The sequence below is a fragment of the Mizuhopecten yessoensis genome, unplaced genomic scaffold (assembly GCF_002113885.1).
Source record: "Mizuhopecten yessoensis strain PY_sf001 unplaced genomic scaffold, ASM211388v2 scaffold9207, whole genome shotgun sequence".
Taxonomy (NCBI): domain Eukaryota; kingdom Metazoa; phylum Mollusca; class Bivalvia; order Pectinida; family Pectinidae; genus Mizuhopecten; species Mizuhopecten yessoensis.
In genome coordinates, this window is record NW_018407932.1 from 100,708 (window position 1) to 127,302 (window position 26,595).

The 26,595-nt window shown below is 35.1% G+C and overlaps 1 protein-coding gene across 1 annotated transcript; it reads right to left on the reverse strand.

Annotated features, from left to right (window-relative positions):
* Positions 1-8,512: 8,512 nt before the first annotated feature.
* On the reverse strand, positions 8,513-16,015 carry LOC110457535 (C3 and PZP-like alpha-2-macroglobulin domain-containing protein 8). The gene is made up of 3 exons (XM_021508859.1): positions 15,930-16,015; positions 10,340-10,792; positions 8,513-8,882 (listed from the first exon to the last, which is right to left on the reverse strand). The coding sequence occupies exons 1-3, from the start codon at positions 15,985-15,987 to the stop codon at positions 8,638-8,640; spliced, it is 756 nt and encodes a 251-aa protein (XP_021364534.1). The 5' UTR covers positions 15,988-16,015; the 3' UTR covers positions 8,513-8,637.
* Positions 16,016-26,595: the final 10,580 nt, after the last annotated feature.

Genomic DNA, 26,595 nt, shown 5'->3' on the forward strand with positions numbered 1-26,595 from the left:
TATTTATAATCGATTTCACATTCAGATTTATCGACGGTAACATTTGCCTATGTACAACGCGTTCAGCTTATCATATTTTGTGGGAAGAAGTCTGAACCATCAACGGACAATTTGAACATGTCATTAAAGCAGATTGGAGGATAGTCCGCACTTGTTACCCTCCCGACATTAGCGAAAAATAAAAGATTAAATTATGACATCGGTATATATTTGTTGAAGGAGTTTTCAAAAAGTCGTCCAAAAATATCTCACAATATAAAACAAATCATTCATCGATATTTAGTTTTATATTTAATGTACAACACTTCCCTAAATTCCTGTTAACGAAATGCATTAAGTTTTTCGAAACATTTATCAGATGCATGTTTGCTTTTGTTAAATTTGATCAAATCTCCTGTTACACTAGATCAAAACGAGACATGAAAGTGACTTTAACCACAGCAGAGCAAATCTATAAGAATTAAAGTTATAATAATCTGTGCTACATGTATAAGTCTTTGATACTATTAGTATTGTATTATATGGGTATTCTGTACTTTATGTATCATTCACTAAAATATTCTGTAGGTTTTAAATACAATGGGTATTCTGTATAGATATTTTGTACTATAGGTATCCATTTCACTTTTCTTTCGGTTTCTATGTACTATATATCTATTTTGTATTATAGGTATTATAAACTATACATATTTGGTACTTCATGTATTTCATATGATAGGTAGTCTATGCCTTAAATTGTAAAAATCGTTGTTTAATATTTTGTACCACCTTCCTTAAAATATAAATATTACATAAAACAGTCAGTGACAAGAGAATTATCCTTTAAATAGCTGAAGTGGGTTTTTTTCATCAAACGCACGGTCGGTATGTTCAATAAGGCACAGGGACCTGGGAATTTTTTTTGCAGCTATATTTAAACCTAAAATAATGTGTTCAGAGTGATTTTACATATTTTAGGGGTGTAGATCTACTTTCGGTAGAAATGACACCCCCAATGAGCATAACTTTTTTTGGGGGGGAGGGGGGTATGGTATGCCATATCGAGGCGCTATCAAAACATATCAGGGTTACTCCCTAATGAAAAGGATTTTCGTAGTTTATGAAACACAAAAAAAAAAAAAAAAAAAACCAATTCACAACGAACTCTTACTTGTTAAGTGGACGATGAGCATTACATACAATTTGCGTTTATCGTTATTAATGTTCCATATCAAGCATGAAGAATATTAACAGCAAAACTAAAAACGTTTTTTTTTTTTTTTGTAATTTTTTATTTAGGTTTTTCCATCAATAGAGTGTACAAACAATATCTTCTTATTACATACCTACTTACACACACTTTCATCCTTGACATGATAACATAAATTTAAGTAGTGTACATGCATATTATATGATATAACAGAAAGAGAGCAGACAGAAAGGAAAGGAGAACAGAAATATAGGAAAGAGTTTGGAAAAAAAATATTATATGCAGATCTGTGTTTTTATTTGCACTGCAGTAACTTAATTAAATATGCAAAAAACTACTGAAACATTCTAGTGAGTAACTGTTCAGATAAGTTCGGCTAAGCACTGTCAGATAACACATCAAAATAGACACCCGGTGTATCTAATAAAACGTAAGGATATTTCATAACTCAAGAAGGCTATTCCATTTTTCCTATTCAGTTGGAAATTCATGAACAGAAGAATCATCTTTCCCATACGCAATATATTTGTGTACTGAATATGGATCCTTTATAGTATTTATTAGTGCATTTATTGAAAGTGTATTTTAAGACATCTTGTTTTGTAAATATAATGTTTAATCAAAAGTATAATTGCATTATCAAGTCTATAGGCTATTCTTGTTTGTGTTATTAAAACAAAAATAAAGGAGTTTTTATCAAAAGGGAAAACAATGATCAATGCCTCTAATACTATTCCTAAAGATTGTTAAAAGTTCTGTACTTTGTCACATTCCCAGATGAGATGTATAATTGTTTCCCTCTCCAAGTTGCAACAAACACATAAGGGGATATCAGTGAGACGAGCCTTATATAAGTAAACATTTGTAGTTAAAATATAATGTATGATTCTAACTTGGAATCACTGAAGTTTTGTACAGGAAGTTACACAAAAAGGAATCTGAAATATTTTCTTCCATTTATCATCATTAATATCAAATAGTCTCCTCATTTTCTTCTACCAGTTGGAAAAATCTCATTTTTGTAAATATTGTATAAAAATAGTTTGTCCCCTTTTTATGTCTGTAAAAAAAATCTCTAGATTTAAAGCTTAAATAGGGTAAAACATGTCCATGTTTGTATTGTGACTAATATTGTTTTGTATAATAATCTTCTTATTGCTGATAAAACACCATACTACTGTTAGAAGTCTGTGTCTATGTTATATTATCATTAAATTAATTCTGAGTATAAAATGTTTGTGTACCTCCATCTTTAATCAGATCATTAACTAGAGTGTTTTTGACCTTTGGTCAGATTTGAGTTTTACCATAATGTTGATTTTATAAAAGGTTGTTCCTTATACCATCTTAGTCCCTCTTAAATATTCAATGTATTCCAGGCCTTAAAAACATTTTTTCCTAAATAAGTTTTTTACTTAAATTTTGACAGATATATATATATTTATTACCACAGTTGAAGAGAAGATCAATATTTATATATGTTTTAAGTACTTCCTGCCATTTTCCTTGTTTTTGTAGTAATATCCTTATCCAGCGAAGTTTAAGTGAACCTATAAATGACAACAGATGTACCATCTTAAGAGCTCCATCATATAACTTTTCACAACAACATGTCTCTTTATTTTGTCAATCTTATTCTTCCAAAGAAATTCAAAAAGGGTACTTTTAAGTTTACTAAGAAATGTAATACTTGGATTTGGCAAAGAAATTCACAGATGATTTAACTGATATATTAATAGTGACTTTATTATGTGTATTCTACCAATAGGTGTAAGTGTTCTTCTTCTCCAAGAATTAAGAATAGACTTGAGCTTAACTAGCTTTTTATCAAAATTTAACTTCGGGATTTTATGTAGGTCCACATGAAATTCTATTCCAAGAAGCATAAAACGTTCCTCCCCCCAATGGAGACCTATTTCTGGTAATAAAATATCATTACTATACTTCTTGCTACCTATCCATATTATTTGTGTTTTGTTTAGATTAATTTTTAGTCCAGATATTCAAGCAAAAGTGTTGATTCCTTAAGAGACTTCTCTGCCATCTTGTATATGAGAACTATAATCAGCATACTGTGAAACTATAATTGGGCAATCATTAATATTTATACCTTTAATATTTCTATTATTTCTAATACGGACAGCTAGTATTTTAGCACAAAGAATACATATATATATGGGGCGATCGGATCACCTTTGCGACAGCCTCTTTTGATATCACAGAACGAAGAAAGATCCCCCCCTTGATTTATAGCTGACCTACTATTATGATGCAGAACTTTAACCCAATTTCTTATATTATTACCAAATTTGAAAAAAACAAAAAAAAAATTATCTATTAATTTCCACGAGACAAAATCAAAAGCTTTTTCAAAATCTATCATAAGCAACATACCCGGCTTATTATTTTCTTCTGCGTATTGCATTATATCATATATTAGTCTAGTGTTTTCTCATATGTAACGATCTGCTAAAAACCCAGTTTGATCTGTGTTGATAAGTTTTTGTATTACTGTTTTAATCCTACCTGCTATTGTTCCTGAAGTTATTTTGTACACTATATTTAAGAGAGAAATAGGACGCCAGTTTTTTATAAAGTGTCTAGGTTTATTATCTTTTGGAATGTATGTAATAATACCCTGTCTTTGAACAACTGAAAGTTGCCCAATTTCATAACCATAATTTATCGATCTAACTACAAAAGTGCCAAGATTTTTCCAAAAACATTTAAAAACTCTGCAGTAAATCCATCAGACACTGGGCTTTTATTGTGTTTCATATTTTGCAAACTTAACGATGTTTCTTTAAGGGAAATACAACTTTCTAAACTCTCAGACTCTAATATATTCAATTTTGGAACTTCAACATTTTACAAAAATCTTCTAAATTAATATCTTCTATGTATCAAGCTTTTCATAGAATAATTTAACTTCATCAAGAATTTCATCCTGCTTTGTTATAACCTATCCTTCATCTTTTTCTATTTTATTTTTCTATTTTTGAAGTGAAATTTCTGTTTTCTAAGTTAATAAAGTACTGTGTAGGCTTTTTTCCCTGTTCTAACCATTTTGCCCTTGATCTGACAATACTACCCTTTATTTTATGTAACTTAATATTTTCTAAATCTTCCTTTTTCTCACTAATTTCCTCTATATCTACATTTTCTCTGTCTTCTAACTGTTGAATTAATTCTCTGAGTACTTTTTCTCTATGATCTTGTTGTTTTTTCTTGTAAGAGGTATAAGCTATGGTTTCACCTTTGATTTCCATTAGAAGGGTTTCTAGAAAAAGTTGATCACTTATTGTAAATTGAATTGACTTATCAGCAATATTTGGCAAACTAACAGGATTATAAACAGGTAGAGAAAATTGTGATTTAATTCTTATAATAGTTTTATTTATAACATCAAGATAGTCTTTTTTCAGATAAAAGAGTTATTGAACTTCCATAACCCTTTCCCCTTTTAAATTCACTAAACTGTATAGAAATCTTTGGAGATGAATGGTCCGACCTATACCATGCATCTATACTAAAAAACAATCTAATCGTGCTTGCTTTAAAGGATTTTTTTGTCTCCATGTATATCTTCTTGTGTCATGATGTTGATCTCTATAAACGTCAACTTAATCAAATGTGTCAATATAAGTTCCAAAACTTAATTTCTCGGATTGTTTATCTGTCTATAGTTCTGATCATAGTATAATTCTGGATTAAGTACCAAGTTGAAATCCCCACATATTATTACAGAATCATTTTTAAAATAAATTAAAGCCTCGATAATTTTTTTCGAAAAATCCCGGAGAATCTGAGTTAGGACTATATATTACAATGAGAGATACTCTTGATCGTTCTTTATCTAAATCTAGTCCCAAAAAATTGCCTGTTAAATATTTTTTCTCTTTATATATTTTGAATTCAAAATTATTGTTGAACATAATAGAAACCCTCCGGGAATTTGACATATAGGAGTTAAAATGACAGTTAAAATCCCATTAATTTCTTATCTTTTCTTCCTTTTCTAACGTGAAATGGGTGTCTTGTAGACAATACAGATTATAAGATTTACTCCTAAGATATTTAAAAGCTTCTTTCCTTTTAATGTCATTACCCAACCCGAAAGAATGGTAATACATTCAACCATATTGAAAATTCATAATCACAGTGCAGTAATGCAGTCGACAGTAAGAGGATAGGAGAAAACGATTATAGATAGAAAGAAGAGCTCTAGAAGTAGAAGGTTGTTTAAGAATGTTAAAATCATATAGTTTGTGGTCAAAACATGTTGACTACTACTAACTCAAGCAGACAGGAAGCACATTCGAACACCGGAAGTTGTACACTAATAAAGACCCTACTCTGCGTGGCCGTATTCCGGAATCAACTGGAACTCTTCTGTATCATAAGTCACATTACAGCTAAACATAAAAATATTATGCTCAATTCTCGTAGTATTTTAATTTACAAACAACTTCTTTTTTGCATGGCAAACTTGTCTGTCCAGAGATGTATGTACATGATGTGGTTTGCTTTACTCAAAAGGAAGTCATCTCTCGAATGAAATAGAAAATGTATATACATATGAGACTCAATTTCAGTTGTCCGATTTACAAACCCCTTAATAGAATATACAAGGAGCGCATGCGTAAGAAGAGATCGCGGTTTGTTTACATCACACCTCAGCTCGATTTTTTGTATTTCATTCTTGTATCCCAATATTTTTCACTCCAAACTAAGGTCATATTAAGATAATCATCAAACTTTGTATGCACTTTCGGTTACGAAATACCCGCGTAATACGACCTCGTCAGGTGGTACAAATTTTATTGTATTTCCTTATTAAGTGACTTTGGTTCGCACAAAAGACGAAGAATATAACCATCATTATCACTAACCATTTGTATGTCAGTCAGTGTTGTCCTCACCTGTCATACTCGAGTACGTACCATTTGCAAAGGGTCCTATTCTCGTCATATTACTACGCCTGGTAAAACACAAAAGCAGTCAAAATGTCTGGACGGTCGACAAAAGCCAACAGACCCACGAGCACCTGCTCATACATCCAGACCACTGAATTACTTAAACATGCACCATATCACTACATAAAATCATAAATGGCCTTGTGGCATATGATGGCAACCTCCAAATTCTCCAGCGAACCCGACAACACAAATTCTAGATTCCACACAGCTCCACAAATTATCATGCAAAGTCATTCTTTCCTAGAGCAATTCGTACCTGGAACAGCCTCCCAATCTTCATCGCCGACAGTGCTGACCTCTACACACTGAAGGCAAATATCCTCTCTCACAAATCCCAAGAGTACATGTTGTTTTTATCATATAGTTCTAAAAAAACAAAATAAAAATACTTGTTTTTAACCGATCTTTCTGACGCATCTAAATAATGTTCAGTATATTGAACATTTTTGAGTACCATGTTGAAGTTGAAGTTGAAGAAACGTGTCGAAAATATCTTCCTGCGGGTCATCTCAAGATTAAATTAATGTTTAATAACCATAAGGAGGCTCAAGTGTTTTTTTGTATTGAACATTGAACAATATATCATCGGTTTATACTCTGAAACCATGTATTTGTTAATAATGTCTACGATTTGACATCGTCATATTCACTTATTTGTGTGACAAGAAAAAACTCCTATACGTCACCATGACCAATATTGATATACCTAAAGTAAATAATAAAATATAATTGAGTATTAATTAAATAGTATGCATGACCAAGAGTAAAACATAACCATAGTTTCAGTAATAACGTCATAATTACTTTATATATTTAATAAGATTTATACCGTTTTATACTTATGTGTAACTTGGCATGGCCATGAGTATACAATTCTTACTTAATAATTGTTTATTACAGCATGAAAAAGGGGTCATCTCAAGATGGGAAAAATAATCCGGAAAACAAGTTGGTTGCTATGTTATGCTTATGTAAGGATAAACGTTAAAGAATACTTCACCAAGATAGTAACATTACTGTCATTACACATGTTTTCAAATTTCATAAAAGAAAGAAAAAAAAGACACTTGCATTAGTTACATATGGTATTGTTACATATATGAGGGGCCATCTCAATACCGACTTGATACAGTACAAGATATACTCTAGGTGGCATTATGATATATATACATTTTATATCAAACATAATAATTAGGATTTCCAGATCAAAGTAAAGAATATAACATGAGCACGACTTCATCAAAAGCGGTTTAATATAGAACATCTAAGATTGTCGTCCATTAAAAGTATACCGGCTTACCTTATGTTACGAATAATGATCAATCCTGCACTTTGTTCACATCCATACATTTATATATCCTCACTTATAAAAAAGAAAAAGAAAAACAGCACTAGAATGACCGCACAACACTATTAACACTGATCGGTCCAAAGTTCATTTCCGATCTTTACACAGTTCATAAAAGTTTAATATTTTGAAAAGTTGGCGTCGATCAGCAAATATTGTTACGTTTTCCTTTTTTGCCATTCCGCAAAATCAAATATAGTTAAACGTCAATACTGAATAAGTTTTTTCACACATTTCAGTCTGAACGCTTCCCTAAGTCTTTGCTGATTGAGTCTTGTGAGATCCTAAGAAATAGTACTACCGGAAAAATTTCAGCTTCCTCCTTTCCTTCATGATTTCCTGTTTCTTCCGCCTATGGGTCAGTTTCACCATGACATTCCATGGTTTGTCCTTGGAGAATCTCCCTAGTCTATGGGCAATGTCAATGTCTTCACTGTGTAGAGGAACTGTCAACTTTTCAGTTACGAATTTAACCACCTGCCCAACACATTCCTCCACCGACTCCTTTTCTGAGGGATCACTCATTCCAGCTATCCGTATAGGGTGTTTACGTCTGTGCTGTTCAAGGTCATTATGCTTGGATATGATGTTTTTCTGAACATAATCCAACTCCTCAATCTTCATCTCTATGTTTCCTATTGTCTGTCTCAGTAACTCATTCTCCGTTTCCAGATAATAAATCTTTCAATCAAATGTGTCTATAATCTCTCTGGTATGCTCCTTAAACTCAATTTCCGTATATCAATCTTTTCATAAAAAGGAATACACTGCTCACCATCTTAAAACGTTTGATTGAAATTCTTTCTTTGCAGTGCCGCAAAAATGTTTATTTTATATGAAAGTTGCAAAACGATTGCATAAAATATACTGATTACCAAAGAGAGAAAAAAATAAAACTGGTCGGTTTTCGTTTGATAGAAGATAGTAATTCTAAGAATGAGTCGTCTTACCGCGACCACGTCCTTAATGACGACATTGTCGTTTTTGAACTGACGTTCGCATGTTGATGTAATATCGCAACCTTTTTAGAAATAAGGATTGCCTTATGTGCATAACCCTGTTCTTCAGTGAGGTCCGGTATTGAAGTAATGATATAGACCTGGACCTGTGTTTGTTCATGTTTAGGCCCTGGTGAAATAATGACTTCCCATTTCCCCGTGCCCTTGCCCTTCAGCGACGTTTTTGAAGTGCTGATTGTGACCTTGACAATATTGTCTTTCAGCATTGAAGATGAAGGACACACACAGAGGATGTTGGCGACATTTAATGGCACACGCTCCCGGATTATTTGCTTCAACAGTCCATTCAATCCCTGAAGTCATGACAATGTTCTTGAACATCGGTAACACTTGCCACCGCTGAGCACCTAAAATAGTAGAGTGTACTGTAATCATACGTAGATTTTCAATAATAAACACTTTGTTGACGATTTCAAAATAAGAACAGGGCATCAATATTTCATATGTCTATGCTAAAAGCTAGAAATATACAATAAAAACTAGTAAATATTCGTCATTTTACATACTATATATTACCAAATGAGACTACTTCCAAAAGATAAAAAGACCATTGATATAAAGATATAAACACATATGAATACAATTCAGGTGCTATAACCGGACCCTGTTCAAACGTTATATTAGCACAATCAAAATAATTTTAATGCTTTATTGGAATTAGACAATTGTAAGAAAGAGGTTTGTTAGTTTGTTTTGACAAGTCAAATGGAAACTGTGTATACCAAGACATTCATGTTATTCTAGATTAAGGTCAAAGCATGCATGATGTAAACACTAGAAAAATAATAGTGTAGGTTTGCAAGATACCCATTTCATTAACACTTAATAAAGACCAATTGATTAGAATGAGGTAAAACATGTATGTCAACTGTATCATTCAAATCCAACAGATTGCTCGATTAATGATAGGTCTATTTTCAAGGACAGGCTACATGACGTAAATGTACTATTAACTGTTTGGTGGTGGGTAGATTTTAGGATGTCAGCTAATCCTAGGGGGAGACCTGGTAATACCCCGTGTATGTTATCGTTGGTTTTACTGTCACAAATTGAGATTTACCTGCATAAGGCAAGGACTAATCTCTCGTCTTCCATACAGTGTAAGACATCAGCCGTGACAGTTTGTTTAAGTTGTACATACATAATTAAACACTTCTTTGTAGTCATCTGTATGACCTAACTACTATTTCAGGTATCCATATATTTATGGACTTTGAACGAATTGTAGTTGTCCTCATGTGTAATGTATGCGTGTTTGTACGTGGGGTATATTGATGTATTTGTGTAGATCTGAAGCCGGCTTTACAGAGTCCATGTAGCATAGGTAGTGTAATACGATATCAGGACAAAAAATGTCTTAATTGCAATATTGTATACCCGATCATCTGATGTTTTAATATTTAGTGTACCATTTACTTGTAATTATGTAGATGTACATTTATTTAAATATACAATGTAGATTGATAATTATAATATATCACATATTAAAGGACACCATGGGATTATTAAACGGCTTGAAAGTTTTAATATGAAAATATTAATCTTTCCAATAGAGCGTTGTTATTGTGATAATCATATAAGTAGTTGTGCAATAAGTTTATATTGTTTTATTTCTGTGTCTGGTCCTCCCCCATTTACGTATCATTAATAGATATCTTTATATATCTATATAGAATGTTTTGCATATGTTTGCGAAATTATTGCAAATCTGAAACTCTCTTGACAGAAAGAAAGAAAAGGCGCCAGCTTCTGGGGCTCCTTTCGCAACACAAAAACCTGCAACCTGATCAGAGTATAAACTTACGTAGTCTTGGAAGCTTCCACTTTCCTGAAGGACCCGATCCTGTAGTGATTCCAACAAAGCGTACCTGGTAAAGATATTCGTCATCCCTCAGAGTCAGAAGGACATCCTGAAACACCACCTCACCACGACCAAGTACTACCTCCCCGTCATTTCTCCACGAAATCCAAAAGTATCGGTACTCATCACAACTAATTACACCATCTTCTGTATGGCTCACTAAACTAATACCACGCCGATTGTGTATCATTGCCCTCGTGTTTATGTATGCTCCTATGACGACTATGTACCCATTCATCAGATCGTCTTCCGACTGGAATAGGCCAATGTGTGCTCCCTCGCAGGCTTTTACCTGGAAGGTAATGAAGTTTGCCTGTGGAGAGGGGGTAAATACGTAACCATACTTGGTAAGTAGGGTGTATTGAGACCCTAATGTGGAGAGTTCCACGTCCTCACCTGTAGGAAAAATGAAGAGTTATCATAAAAACAGTTATTTTAGTATTACCAGAGATATATAAGAAATTATCAATCTTGTTTACAATAATTCCATATCTGCAGAGACGATATGGAGTATCATCCAGTTAAATCAAGGTCAGAGATAATCTTTACGATTACAAATAATAATACGAATAGAGATGCGATACAGAAAACCAAACAATTCATGACAGTTGTCTGTATAAGTCAATAATCGTACAACGAACTATGCATATTATGCTTGTATACCGACACATTCCTTGATTACTAACGTTACTTTTCAAGAAATAATGGACATATGTGCTTGTATTTTGTCGGAATATCGAATATGAAGGAGAACATGGTAAAAATATATGTATTTTACCATGTAACATAAGGGAGCTTCATGATAAAAATGTATGTAACAGATTTGCGATTATACCGGCTTGGATATTGAAAAAAAACCGTTGAATCCTTATATTTACATGATGCTTTTACATAGTTATTATTGACCTAAATACATATATTTCCTTTGATATTTAATATTGAAAAGTCTCTGTTGTCAGTGCAAACGAGATTCCTGTAACAGTCTAACGTCACCTAAATGTTTGCTTCTAAGGGTTATGCCATGTTATTCGAGGAGGGAGGAGAAACTTAAAAATGACGCTGATCCAATTGCGTTCATAGCCTGATGGACGTATTGTTTATGGTAATGCTTATAGAGGAATTTGCAGTGGAAATGTAAATATATACATATACATTTTTGTTTTCTTTTTCTTTTTCTCTCTCTTTTTTTCACCCTAGATTTTTCATAGAGTAGCGGGTTGGTAAATTGGACCTTTAATTTAATTACTTCCCTTATGCATTGTAAAAAGATCCATACACGTTACCAAGCAAGGACAAACAAAAATGTCGGCACTTGCTTAGAAACGATAGTCAGAAGAGATGGGGAAAACTTTTTTTAATTCTCAATTAACAGCTTTTTCATTTGCACTGTCAGGCCGTTGACATCTTCGTAATTTTTTTCCGTTTCATAATTATGGCACCAATGTTGATCATTTCATAATTACCAAAAACCATTTTGAAGGCATGGTCGTTGGTTTTCATACTTTGGTAACCATTGTCATTCTAATAACTCACTCATCAAAACGATATACAAATGTGATATTGATTTCCGATAGACCTAATGAAATTTTCATAGATCTGACTTATATATACCATACATCACATTGAATCAGCTTTTTTCTTGGTCATCGTCTGTTGGCCGACCGTTAAGTTTAACATTGCATAGATCGAGCGTAAATTTCCGTGCGAAATGAATGTATCAGACAGGCAGGGTGTTTCTAATGAAGGTAAATACCGTACTAGTCATCAATACGTAACATCGAAACACTTATTGGTTGTATAACAAGAATCTTTTCACAAGACAAGGAATATGTTAACTAAAGATACTCGCAAGGGTAGATTTGCGAATGAATTATTATTCGCCATTAACAGTTATGAAAAAACTACACATATCACAAATGTAAAAAAAAATAAGCAAAAGGATGTCGATTGTTCACTTAAAACTAGTTTTGATGTCAATAATTTTCAGTAGTTGATTAATGTAAAATGCAGCATGTTAGATGCGAAATTACTTTCGTTGTTGAACGCGTGGACAATGTTTAAAATTTGAATTCAAATGAGGCGACAAATACCAGGGTAAAACAAACAAACATTTTAATTGATGTCCAAATGCAAATATATCTAATGGTTGGTTGGTTGAGTAACAGTTAAAGTAGGACGCTGTTTGATGCTTTGTGTTGGCGCTCCGGAGAAACCATATGACGCCAGAGGACGGTGTATTTACAACAACTTAGATAATGTGAAGATATTGTCAATACAACAGCTGAAGTAATATGACAACAGTGCCCAAACAATAGCATCGGTAATATGACGATGCTCTCTACATAATATATAGAGTGAATTGAGAACGGTATCACACAACGGTTAAGGAAATATGACAACGCAAAATATGACTTTGCTTTCTCGACAACAGCTTCACAAATATATGATGGAGTATAATGATAATGGTTATAAACTGCATTGCATTGCAATATTTATATATATTCATACGTGAACCTTACGGTGAATTAACATAAGGGTTTCCATGTACAATCATGTTATAAAGCGATTCAAATTTCATAAAACAGGTTTACAGACAATATAAGGATAATAGATCTACTGAAATGTTAGAGCTCTCTCCGCAAAAATCAGACAGTCTCGGATAAAGGAAAACATTACATGATCCTCTCCCAGGGCGAGAGCGATATCGTTGGAAGGACAGCCAAGTATAGTGGAAATATGTTGTTCCCTTTCAGCTTGATCTAAATACACATAAACATGTACAGGACAGACGTTATATATATTTGTATAAAAGACATCTCTAAGCGAAGCTAATTCAACACTGTTGCAATCTAAGATACAATGGGCGACAGCGTCAGAGACAAGCAAAATATATTTAGCACAATGAAGTTCAGGTGGGGTAATCCATAATTTAGAAACTCGTTTACAGATCTCGGCTAAGTTTGGAGATAATTTTGATGCATGCCACAGAATGGAAGGTGAAAGTTCTGTATGAATATTCCTAAATCTGCATCAATAACAATTCAGACTCAGACGCGGTGTTCACTGTTCACTTTCTTTGCAAAGAAATTCATTTTTCACAATAAGCTTCCACATTAGTTTGCTGGATATCAAATAAAAGTAGTATTCACTTTGTGCTTTAAACGGATTCCTGGTTTTCATGTTCAAAGTTCACCAGCCCTATGCAATTAACATAATGTCCTTCATGCGTGACTGTCATGGAATACAAGCATATGAACACGTGTAGAGTATTGACACTAGCATGTTTATTTCGGGTAGCGGAGAAAAAGAAAAACTTTAGTATGGCCTGTGGACAAGGATATCTCGACCATCGGTAAAGAGTTTGGCTGAGACCTTGCGCTGGACAGCCAAACCCTTACACTCGGGCTGAGACCTTGCGCTGGACAGCCAAACCCTTACACTCGGGCTGAGAACTCCCTATCCGCTTACTGCATCTAAAATTACATTAGTCCACACAACAATTAAGATTATATGACGATGCTCAAGCCAAATAAAATGTACGCTGATATGACGATGCTCTCCACACAACAGCTGATATGACGATGCTCTCCACACAACAGCTGATATGAAGACTGTAATCGCACAACAGCTGATATGGCGATGCTCTCCACACAACAGCTGATATGACGATGCTCTCCACACAACAGCTGATATGAAGACTGTGTCCGCACAGCTATGACGCAATCAGGACGAGCCCAGACAACAACAAAGATGATTTAAGGAAGGTATCCACACAGTTCAGATAATATGTCAATGATTGTCATACACAATGTAAGTTGTTGTGAGGAAGGGGTCAATACAACAGCTAAGGTGATATGACGACGGAATCAACACATCAGCTGAAATGATTTGGCAATAGTGTATCCACAGCAATGTAGACACAATGATGTCCATAAATCCATGTTAAGCTTCCCTCATCCTGAATGTTTCAACTTTTACACGGTAGCATAATTTACATGTACATATACAGCATCCGTTCACGTAATTTTGATAACGGGTTAACGTGAGGTCACAGATAAGGAAATACCGAAACAAAATGCAAAAGAAAAAATACAAAAAATGAAGTTCATCTGCTGTAATATGTGGCGCTGATTATTTCTTCATTTTTTTTCTAAACTAATGAGAAACGATTTAAAAAGAAATGCTGATTTTTCTTGTTTGTATCAGAAGAGCAAAGGTAGTTTAAATACCATGTTTAAATGTCAAAAAAAATAATTATCGAGATAATTGGAGTATATTCATCGAGATTGGCGGCTGAAGAATTACAGAATAAATCAGGAATAAACACGCGAGATATGTAAATAGTTATAACATTATAGTGAATGTATGTTGGTCGGTGATGTTATTTTAATACATATTATACACACTCAGGCATACACACATGGGGAGATATTATTCAGGTGGCATAGGACTAGTAGCTAGCGCCTTATAAGGCAGCCCCTGCGAATTCCTCAAAATTGTATTGATGAATGCAGCATACGCTAATTGTATTAATTGTATATCTATGTACTGTAAAGCGCTTTAGAGTGACTTACGTTAGATAGATAGGGCGCTGTATCAAATGTTGTAAATTAAATAAATTATAATATCTGATCAAATATGAAAATGATAACCGCTTACCGATACATATCAGAAGCCTCACTATTTATTACTAGAAATTTAACACGTTACATTGAATGTTCAGGGATACCCAATTCGAAATTCAGTTTGAATCCATTTTTCAGCAGTTAAGGAGAAGGTTTTCATGCAAGATGGGCCAAGAACGAATAAAAGATTCGCGCGCAGCGCATTTTATTCGTAAACGATAACTTAAAACTATTTTTTACAAAAATCAAGATTTCAACCGCGCAATATAGTATCTGCATGCTTATCCTAAGTGTAACTTAATTTGGCGTGAACAAAGAAGATAAACAACTTACTTGTTAGCAACGCTTGAAAAAGGTGTTTGAACACAATAAGTTCAAACTAACTAAGTTACTTTTATAAAATAAGATATATGAGCTTACATGAGTTTCCATTTCATATGAGATTGATGAAACTTGTCTAAGATTTTACAATTTAGCGAGCCTTTGGCGAGCTAAAATGAAAAATTCGTGACGTCATATATTTGTCCTAGTCGTGACGTCACAATTGAAACAATTGAAACGTACAACTAATCACAGGGCTGATAGGTTATATTACATGGGTTAATACGCAAACAAATATGACATGGGTATATTCACTGGATAAACACAGTACATTATGTGATAAATGTTTATATTGATAACATCAGTCGGATTCTACAACTTATTGAATGTTAAAGGAATGTTTTAACACTAGTCGGTCTACAATGTTTAGCTGGTATGCTGAGCTAGCATCACCTGGAATATTGACACTCGTGTCCTGTTAGCACCTGCCGGAACCTCTTTCCGTTATGGAGGTTAATTTCCTAAAACCTTGTTTAAAGAAAAGATTATAACATGAAACATGCCTATAAAATAACATCAATACTTACAATGACATTTAGTTAGGAGCAACATCCACCAGAGAAAACAACCTATTGCTGCGTCCATCACTGCTTGCTGCTTGAAGTCGACTCCGGTAACGGTCTATCCGCAAATGATTAAAACAACTGCAATCACCTTGTCCATTTATTGAAACTCTGCATCTGAATAATTTATAACAGTTATGTAATGGTGTGTTAAATGAAGCGTGTCTGTCATGATTAATTCATGTCATTTAGTGTTGCATGAAATTGTTAGACTAAGTATGCAGTTTAACATTAAAGTTTATAGGTAGACCCACTAGTTAGAACATTGTTCAGAGCACTGTAGTGTTCGTCTGGTTATACAACGTAAGTTCTAATATTTTTAATTAGAACTCGATTATTTGTTGAGGCAAATATGTGGATGTATGAACTATTTATATAACCCTCCACATATCAACCGAAACAAAAGTTCTTGTTTGTTACATGTCAGATTCTAAATAATCTTTTATTTTACCATAACACAAAATGAAACGTTAGGAAATTGCCAAAAGGACAATTGGCAGAGAGCGGTCATTTCAATAACAAATTATTGACCTGCCGTTTCTAAAGAAATAAAACTCCTTAATTGTTATATTAAATACTTAAATATTTTAAATTGTCATGTTTTTTAACCATTACACAAGATGGAAAGTTAGAATATAGTCAGGAGACAGAGGGCAGTCATTCCATCATGCAGGAAACGGTTGACATGTTGTTTTTAAAGATCTAGATATCAACTATGGACTTTTATTGAGGTGATTTAACGAACTAACAGGAGAAAGCGATATTTACAGGGACGAAGACGCGGTTAACATCCCTTGTAACTCAGTGTATTCATACATTTGCATATTCATCAGAAATAAGTCCTTTATCGTCATATTATCATTAATCAAGATGGATCGTTAGTAAATCGTGACTAGAAAGAACTGTATTTAGAAGAGATAACTGTGACGTTACAATTAAGGGGATGTGGTCACCAATTCNAGATGGAAAGTTAGAATATAGTCAGGAGACAGAGGGCAGTCATTCCATCATGCAGGAAACGGTTGACATGTTGTTTTTAAAGATCTAGATATCAACTATGGACTTTTATTGAGGTGATTTAACGAACTAACAGGAGAAAGCGATATTTACATGGACGAAGACGCGGTTAACATCCCTTGTAACTCAGTGTATTCATACATTTGCATATTCATCAGAAATAAGTCCTTTATTGTCATATTATCATTAATCAAGATGGATCGTTAGTAAATCGTGACTAGAAATAACTGTATTTAGAAGAGATAACTGTGACGTTACAATTAAGGGGATGTGGTCACCAATTCTTTGTGGAACTTTTCTCAGCAGCGCTTACAATAAGTAAACGAGAAGGTCAAGAAAATACTGTTAATATATTATTTATTATTAAATGTTTTAATTTCACCGAAATCAACACGAGGAGGCATATAGTATTATTTCACACGCTGTGTTACCTTTTCGGTATTTCGTTTCCTATCTGTCATGTCTTCTTTCTTTTTCTATCTACTTTCTGTTTCAGGCGGTGTCTGCCTAGGTACCCGTCCTTATATGACCCTGGCTGTTTGTAGGACGATAAACAACAAACAAAACAATCTCGGGAGTACCATTGTAATTTAGTTTGATTTTCACTAAACGCAGTAATGTCTAATCCAAAAAGGTCGTTAAGACCTGCAGTGCTGTGTTTCAGGAGATTCTTTTTTGTTTATTTGGAGGAATAACAAGTCCATTGAAATAGAAAATCTAACATAAGAACATTGAATGAACAGAGTCGGAATCCCATTTTATACAACAATGACAATCAATGGAAGATGTCTGTTCTATTCATTTAAAAAACATACACGTGTTCCGGTTTTACGTAGAAAATAACAACTGGACTCTAACATGTGCTCCTTCTTTTAATCATTTTCTCCTCTTTCAAATTTGCCTCCTCTCAAGAAGAGTTACAATAAACACACACAACACATACTTTGGAGTTACTTCCACTTACACAGTATCTAGTGTGCACATTATGTATAGCATATACATAACATCCGCCCACAAAACAAAATCTTGCAATCAAAATTTTAAGGAGTAATATGAAGAACGGATTAATTGGAAAATCAACACATCGAACTAGTCAAATAAAGACTTCTATCGTCATACAATACAATTAAAGTATAAAATGACTAGTAGCAAACCAAACTGATCATTGAGAGACAAGGGAGACAATCCTATGAAATTGTATAAAGATCCTTAAATTTGGTCTCAAGAGCTTAAAATTTCACAATTCATGATAGAATAGGAAAGAAACTTTGTTATACAATGTTATGAATGTATTAATTGAGCTTATATGTTAGCCTAATTGAGCAAGCAATACTCCTCAATATAACCCATGGTTTATCAAGTACTAAGTATCTTATTCATTACTAATGTGGTACAAGATCATGAGCCATTGATTACTACATGTATTACCATTCATACTTCTCAAACAACCAAATTCATATTACAAAATAACTGGATTTGTATGCATACAGCATGAAATCATACATTCTCTATACAGCCTGGAGACATCAATGACAAATTCTGGGCCAATTCCTTTTAAAGGAATAGTTTGCACAAGAATATTTCATATTGTCAAACTATCAAATTGCAAATTATTAAAGTGAAAAAATTACTATCAAAAAACAAAAATATCAAATATGCCAAAAATGCAATCATTTACCAATGATATCTGATTTATTATATTTAGCATACCAAAGTTATAAACAAAAATACAACAATATAATAGAAATTGCTCAGAACAATATGAAACAACATTCAAAGTTACAAATCTCATTCTCAGAATACACAAAGTTATTCCATTCTCAAGCTAGTATATCCAGAATACAAGAATAAAGTTTCATTACAGTAAAAATAAATCATTCAATTCCAAAAAAAACCTATTAGACCTACTCATATCTACCTGTACAAACAACTGCTAACTCTTTTTTCTTTCTTAAATAGAGGTCAAGTTGAAAGAAAAAAATTATGTATATAATTATATTATTACTGCAACCATTAGAAACAGAACACATCACATTTGATAACCCTGTAGTGATAATTACTCACAATAGAATATTTCAACAAGTAAATCAATATGAAAAGTCTATATATTTGACAACACCTGGAATTTCACCACAGTGTGTCTGGATATTCAACAAAAACCAATGAATCATCAATGCAAAGTAGGTGGTGGATTTTGTTTCACAACCCTTTGAACCTTCACATTTAAATCAGAAAAGGGTAACCACATAGCGTTTTGTGTAGGCTCCCCAGCAAAATGGACTAAATATTCAGTCTTTCCATCCTTTTTCCTCTGTCCTATCACTTTTTTGACTTTGTAATAGACGTCTGTGCTGCTCGAGCTTTCCGGGGAGAAATTCACCGTATTGTCATCACTGCTATATCTTTGAGGTTTGGGTGCATTCCTACGAGGTCTTGCCAAGGGAGGCAACTCTGGCAGTTTGCGTCGATGTTCATGTTGCAAAGTTGCTGCCTCGGATAGCTGAAGACTGTCCTCAGATGAGACTTCTGGTAATGATGGAGATGTGCTGTTTGACACCAATGCACCAGGCCCAATATCTGAAGTCTGTGTTGCCACATGAGGTTTCTGTTCACTAGTGACTACTTTGCCAAGAAAGTAAGGAAGAGGGTGCGGTTCTCGGACAAAGGCCATATTAAGTCTATCAACATGTACGAGAGTATCCAGTTCCGTTTCAGAATGTGGCTGACGAAGTTTCACTGTATGAGCTGAACACAGTCTGTGAACAACAAAAGGACTGTCATATTTGTCCTGTAATTTCTTTTCAGGACCAGAAGGTTCGCGGAGACGATATACATAATCTCCTGGCTGAAGACGCAACTGTTTTACCCCTTTGTTTATACGATCCAACATGGATGTCTTTGATTTATCAACTTTTTCCCTCATAGTTTCACGGATGTTGTCCAAACGTCCCAAAAAGTGTTCCAAATAAGTCGTAATGTCGTCGGGCACTGTAGCAAGTTCAATCCGTGAAGGTGCCAATGGAAACCGAGGTCTGGTGCCAAATANTTCAATCCGTGAAGGTGCCAATGGAAACCGAGTTCTGGTGCCAAATACTATTTCAAAAGGAGAGTAACCAATGCTCGCATTCGCTGAAGAGTTCATAGCACAGAGAGTACCTGCTACATATTCATCCCACGTACGATTGTCCCTATGGATCAATGTCGAAATGCGCTCGGCTAACGAGGCATGTGTCCTCTCGCAAGCGCCCAGACAGTGATGTGCGTAAGGTGGGGTGAAATCCTGATGTAAGCCCAAAAGCTTACAAACCATCTGTGTCACTTGCTCAGTAAACTCTGTCCCATTCTCCGTTATGAGAGACTCACATACACCATACAGTGTAAACATGTTGTATAAAGCTGTAGCTACTGATAGTGCGTCTTTTCTACCAGAAACTTGCTATACATAACCAATACAGAAAAAATGTAAGAATTGCCTTTGTTACTAATCGGCAAGGGTCTAAACAGATCAGCTTCCCACACTTGAAATGGGGCATGAGGAGAAGGAAAAGCCGAAATGCTGTTGTTAGTCCGACGTTGTGCGAGTTTTCGTCGCTGACATTCCTCACCTGACCGCACATAGTTTGGAATGATAGTGTGCATTTGCTTGAAGAAATAATGTTCCTTCACCTTATCCAAGGTATCTTGGATACCTCCGTGACAAGCAAGTGACTAGTCGTGGTATAGATTAGTCTTTTGTAACACCTCTGGAACGACCAGTTGATACGCTTGAAGCTGTTTAGCACGCCGCGACTTCGGTATTCGTGAATGAAGCAAGACATTGTTCACTTTAATATATTCACTAGACTCCAACAATATCTGGCGAGATAATTTCTGAGATGACGGAAGTGTACCTTCCTGTAAATATACAATCAGTGGCTTTAACTTTGGATCCAAATGCTGGAATTCTCCGATTTCTTGTTCCGTCATATGGAGCCTAGATGCCAAATCAAGCACTTTTTGTACATTTTCCGTTGACACACTACCCGCGTCAGAAATGGAACTCTCACTGGTCTGTGGAGTAATTTGGTCCGGTTCAGTAGTTGAGTCAACCTCTGTAGTTTTGTCAAACCATGCTTTTACATTGTTATCAACCTCTGTACAGTCTGAATGAGTATCATTCTTAACGTCCACATCTGTTGGAGCAGCATATACATCCATTTCTTACTCTTCAACTCTTCAAATGCTGACTGATGTTGATATGACCATGTGAACCTCACATCTCTTTTGAGAAGATGATGGAGTGGTGAGGCTATGGTACTGAAGTTGGGAATGAATTTGCGGAACCAACCTACCATTCCCAAGAAACGACGAAGTGATTTCACATCGGTTGGTGGTGGGTAAGATTCTATGGCAGCAGCACGATCAGGAGGTGGTGACACACCAGGCGACGAAATCAAATGACCCAAAAACACAATTTCATGCTAGGCAAAACGGCATTTCCTTGGACCTAACTTAAGTCCGGCTTTACGAAACCGACTTAATTCTTCCTCCAAGTCAGCCAGATGTTGTTCAAAAGTCTCGGAAGTAATAACAACATCATCCAGGTAACATAGTGCTGCCCGAAATGTGAGACCACTTAACACTTTGTCCATCAAATGTTGAAATGAATTTGGGGATGTTCGTAATCCCATTGGAAGTCTCAGGAACTTGTACGTTCCAAAACATGTATTAAACGCAGTGTATTTGGTTGATTCTGGTGAGATTCCCATTTGAAAAAACCTAGACGACAAATTAATTGAGCTGAAAAAGTTTGGTACGCGTTCGGTGAATGATTCTGTTAATTCTTGTAAATCAGGAATTGTTTAGCGAAATTCCTTCATCTGTGAATTTAGAAAACGAAAATCGCAACAGAAACGATTTGACCGCAAGGCTTCTTCCTTAGTCATTGACGAGTAGTGTCCCTTAGTTGTTTGCCTATTTGTTTTGGAAACTAACACTACCGGACTTGTGATTAGCAAAGCCTCACTATCACTTACAGGTGATATGATACCTTGTCTGTTCAGTTCCTGTGCCTCAAAACCTCGCGTTTCTCTGGGGATAAACGATGTGCTCTCTGGTGAGAAGTTTTCGCGTCTGGTTTTAAGTGTATGGTATGCTGAACTACATTGGTAAATCCTAAATCCGGATTACATTTGGTTACAAACAAATCTTTGTGTTTATCCAAACAGTCTTGTAAACTTTGATTCTGTTCATTGTTTAAATTGTCATTACACAAATTAAAATTGTCAATAAACTCCTAATAAAAATCATTTTGTACATTGTTGTCAACACTTTCAGTACTTTCAGTACTTTGATGTACTTGTACATTAGCACACATTTTATCATCATGTAATGTTTGTTGTGGTTCACCACATACTAAAACACCATGCGTACTATCAAGTAATGCTAACCTAGCTAAATTGTTACCCCTATACACAGTAACAACAGAACTCGAAGGGTTAAGTAGCTTCACTGGAACCATATGGTTTAAAGTAACAGTAACTACAGCCTCGGCAACCAACAGGCCTGCTTTTGACACATGAGAACCTATAGAACACACACCTTGGGTGCCATAACCTAGTACCTCAGGCGTCTTGCCCCATAGAATCACCTCGCTATTGGGCAATATTTCAGCTGTTTCTTTACATTTCACATTAAACTGTGATGATTTCACACATTTTTCAGAAAAATCTAAAATAATGTTGGTTGATTTCAAATAATCTGTACCTAAAATAAGCGGGTGCGATACCTGGTCAATAATATACACTGTAATTGTACATTTACCCTGGTTATGTATATTAACCTTGACCTCTGCTTGACCTTTAACACTAACAACCTGATTGTTGGCTAATCTCATAGTTTCATGTGCTGACCTGTTCATTACCCCTTTACAATGATCGTGTATTTTTTCAAACAAATATCTAAAGATCAAGTTAATTGAACTTCCTGAATCTAACAATGCTGACACTCTCATGGAACCAATATAAAGAGACATGAACAAAAAATGTGAAAAATTGTCTTGATTATCATCTGAATCAATTTCACCATCTTGTAAATCAGTGTCCGAAGAAATGTTTGCATTATTCTGGTCTGCCAACACTTGGTTACAAGCATAACGCTCAGAGTTACAAAATCTCTCCCCAGACGATGACGCCTGTAGTCGCCTGGGATCTTTTAGTTTCCCAAACACACTGATGCTGCATGTCCGAATTGGTCGCATATTTGACACTGCACATCCGGGTTACTGGATCTTTTACCATTCCATTTGCAGTTAGCTTTGATATGGACCTGTCCCTTACACTTGTAACATGTCCGCCTGTTAGAACTGCCTTGATATGACTGCTGAGATGACTGGGAAAACAACAGAGAGTTTGGACTCAAACACCCCCATTCTTTTCTCCAGATTTTTACAAGCATTATTGGTTTCCTGTTGAATCATGGCAGCATGGACCATGGGTGGTGCTGTATGTTGGGGTTGTGTAACGGGTGGAGTCTGTGCTGGTACTGATTGAACCGGGGTGTAGCAAAGGGATATGGCGAGTACCTCAACTTGTAAGCTTCCCCCATTTTCGCTTGTGACAATGCCTCATGTAAAGATGTTGGTCTACCTGTGCGAACATACAGTTTGAGCTGATCGGGAAGTCCATCAATAACTCTGTTCATTGCAGACACTGAAACAGCGATCTTTCAAATGATTAGAGGTTGGTTTTAGGATCTTTTAGGATGTTAAATCAACTCGAACACTAAGTCGAGATATTACTTATACGCTGTCCCGGCTGTAGCAACCCAATACGTACATGTGTGATATGAACCTGCTCAACAGGCATCCCGTGGTGTGCAATCTGATCGTTATCGTGATGTAGCGTTGTAGTAGTTTGATTCTCCGCCACCAACCAACAATGCTGGCATATGTGTCTTATCAATAGCTCCGACTCTTCGGGTTCGCAATCAATAAAATTGACCTGTTCATTTTTAATGAAATATTTTGCACATCATGTCCAAAAAAATCAATTAAGTTAAATGAAAATAAATATGTTTTATTCGAAGAATATTTTTTTTATTCATTAGTTATCTCTGTTAGGGGATCATGACGTCAGAAGGGATGGTCTTAATATGTACACGACGTCGGAACAATCGCGGCACGAAGTCATTGCGTGGTAGTGGCCCTGTCTAGATTCAGAGGGGTTTCTGTGAAGACCACGTGGGGATATGAGTCGTATGAGAGCCACATAGTCCTATGTTTCATGGTCTGACACACAATTAATACGTGAGTTGACGGTTAATCATTTTGACGAAATTACAAATCTGCACGGAATGATGACGTCAGAGAAAGGCTATGCCATTGTCCAATCAGATATGACAGTCGATTTTGCCGGCCAGGGTAACGCGAGTCATATGATAGGCACGGACTCGACGTGTTGGGTTGGACGATGACGTTTTTATCATACTTATCCGGATGGAGTTACCTAGCAGTACTCCATTAGAGAAAGGATGTATCTTTCCGGTCATTGCCAACGAAAGCCAATGTTTCGGTCTAACAGTCGATTGTGTTGGCGAAGGGAACATGAGGCATAGAGAGTCAGACAATAAATACGCAAGAGCTGACGTTTAATCGTCCTAACGGAATCGCAAATCTAAACGGAATTATGACGTCAGAGAAAGATTATGTCATTGCGTGGATTGGGAATCATCGTGAACGCTAGGCACGAATCATCGGTGCGTGGGAGTTTGTTCCGCCCGGTTCTCGTCACCGTCTGACATAACAACAACTTCGTATGCAATAAAAATTGACGCGCATGATTGTTTTAATGAAATATTCTGATTACTAATAGACCAATTCAATTATATGATAATAGATACATATGTCCCGTGTATATGTGGCGTGCCGACGGTCTTGTAACGTGTACCATTGTACGCTTTAATTTTTATTAGCATCATGTGTTATATATGTCAAAATCCGTCCGCAACCAGAAAGTTGACATAAACTCCTAGCTTATATGTCTCAATATGTGTGTACATTCTACTTGTAAATTACTGTTATTATTATAATGTCATTTATTCAAAAAGTCAAATTGTTTAAACAAGTGCAGTAATAAAATTACAACATGTGTATATTTACTAACTTTGTGTACTGAAACATGAGAATGTCAGAGTGATTGACGTCTCTAGAATATTGAATTATGAAGAAAAAAGTTTAACTATTTTTTATTTGATCACTTGGATGCCTGATTCTAAGTTCTAAACTAGGGGGAGATAAGCTAGTAGTAAATTGCAGCTGAGAAAATCTTCATAAAGAGGGATGTTAGCCAGTCTAACACTGTCCAAGCGTCAACGTTTTAACCCGTTTCACTTGTTTTACATTAAATTTGATTCTGGTCTGGTGGCAGNGAGAACGAAGCCATACCCTGTGGTCAATCCTGCTAGGTTTTTTTTTAATGTTAATCCCATCCAACTAAGCAATTTCATATATGGTTATAGAAAAAAAAACATGGCAAAGTGACAACTAAAGCATGATTCGACTTAAAATCGATAAAACTAGGGCCAAAAAGGATTTAACGCAGGGCGTTAACTAACGCACAATTAGCGGTTAACGACTTGTTAAGTTTCACGACATCGTTAGCTTAACGATAGTTTTGAACAACCGGGCCCTGGTGTTATTATTTCTGTAATTGTGTAATGTGAAGGTTATATATGGTGTAGTGGTCATACTTAGCGATGTGATGGTTATATTTGGTGTAATGGTCACACCTTATATTATGTGGTAGTTATATTTGATGTAATGGTCAAACTTTCCATTTTGATAGTTATATTTGGTGTAGTGGGCAAACTTTTCAATGTGATTGTTAAAAGTTGGTGTAGTGGTTACACGTTTTAATTTGATGGTTTCGTTTGGTCAAATGTTGACGCTTTCCAACGTGAGTGTTTCATTTGGTGATGTGATGTGGCCAGAATAATAGAATTGTTTGTACTTTTACATATAATACTATTCATCAATTTGCGATTTGTACTGTTCTGTCAACGATACCATGTTATTGAATGTTACGAATTGTAAAACTTACTAGGGTGTTGAAATGGTCGGAAGGTAATGGTTTGGTGCCGCAGATGGTCAGTGGGAGACTCAGACATTGCACGAGCTCATTAATTATCTTCATTCAAAATTTGTATTTTTATTTTACGTATGTAAATGAGCATTTTTGTTGTATCATTTAAGGGTGCTTATTTTCAAATCCCAACCCGTGCATATTTGTTTAAATAAAAATGTATTGATTTCAATCAAGGATTCTAATAAATGTGTCATTGAATTGAGCAGACTTGTTCCACATGACTACTCTTGATTGACATGACAAACGAAAGCAATGAAATTAGATTTCGCCATCATATCCTGTGGTATTATTACGCTGAAATATATTATGTATATACGTCTGGTGGTAGCACAATCATACGTGATGCTGGAATGCAATATCGGTAATAACGTAACCAGAAAATGCTGTTTATATTGTGAAAGAGTGACATAAACAATAAAATCAAATTTTAATAAAAAAATAAATAAAAAATGTTTGGAAATTTGTTAACCAAGTGGTTCTTCAATGGCATT

What these genes read in the sequence shown, in the direction of transcription:
- LOC110457535 (XM_021508859.1), bottom strand. Translation starts at nt 15,987, where the DNA reads ATGGACGCAGCAATAGGTTGTTTTCTCTGGTGGATGTTGCTCCTAACT. An exon ending in GCTCCTAACTAAATGTCATT is followed by an intron (nt 10,793 to 15,929) that starts GTAAGTATTGAT and finishes TTTTTCCTACAG; the next exon opens with GTGAGGACGTGGAACTCTCC. An exon ending in GTGGAAGCTTCCAAGACTAC is followed by an intron (nt 8,883 to 10,339) that starts GTAAGTTTATAC and finishes CTACTATTTTAG; the next exon opens with GTGCTCAGCGGTGGCAAGTG.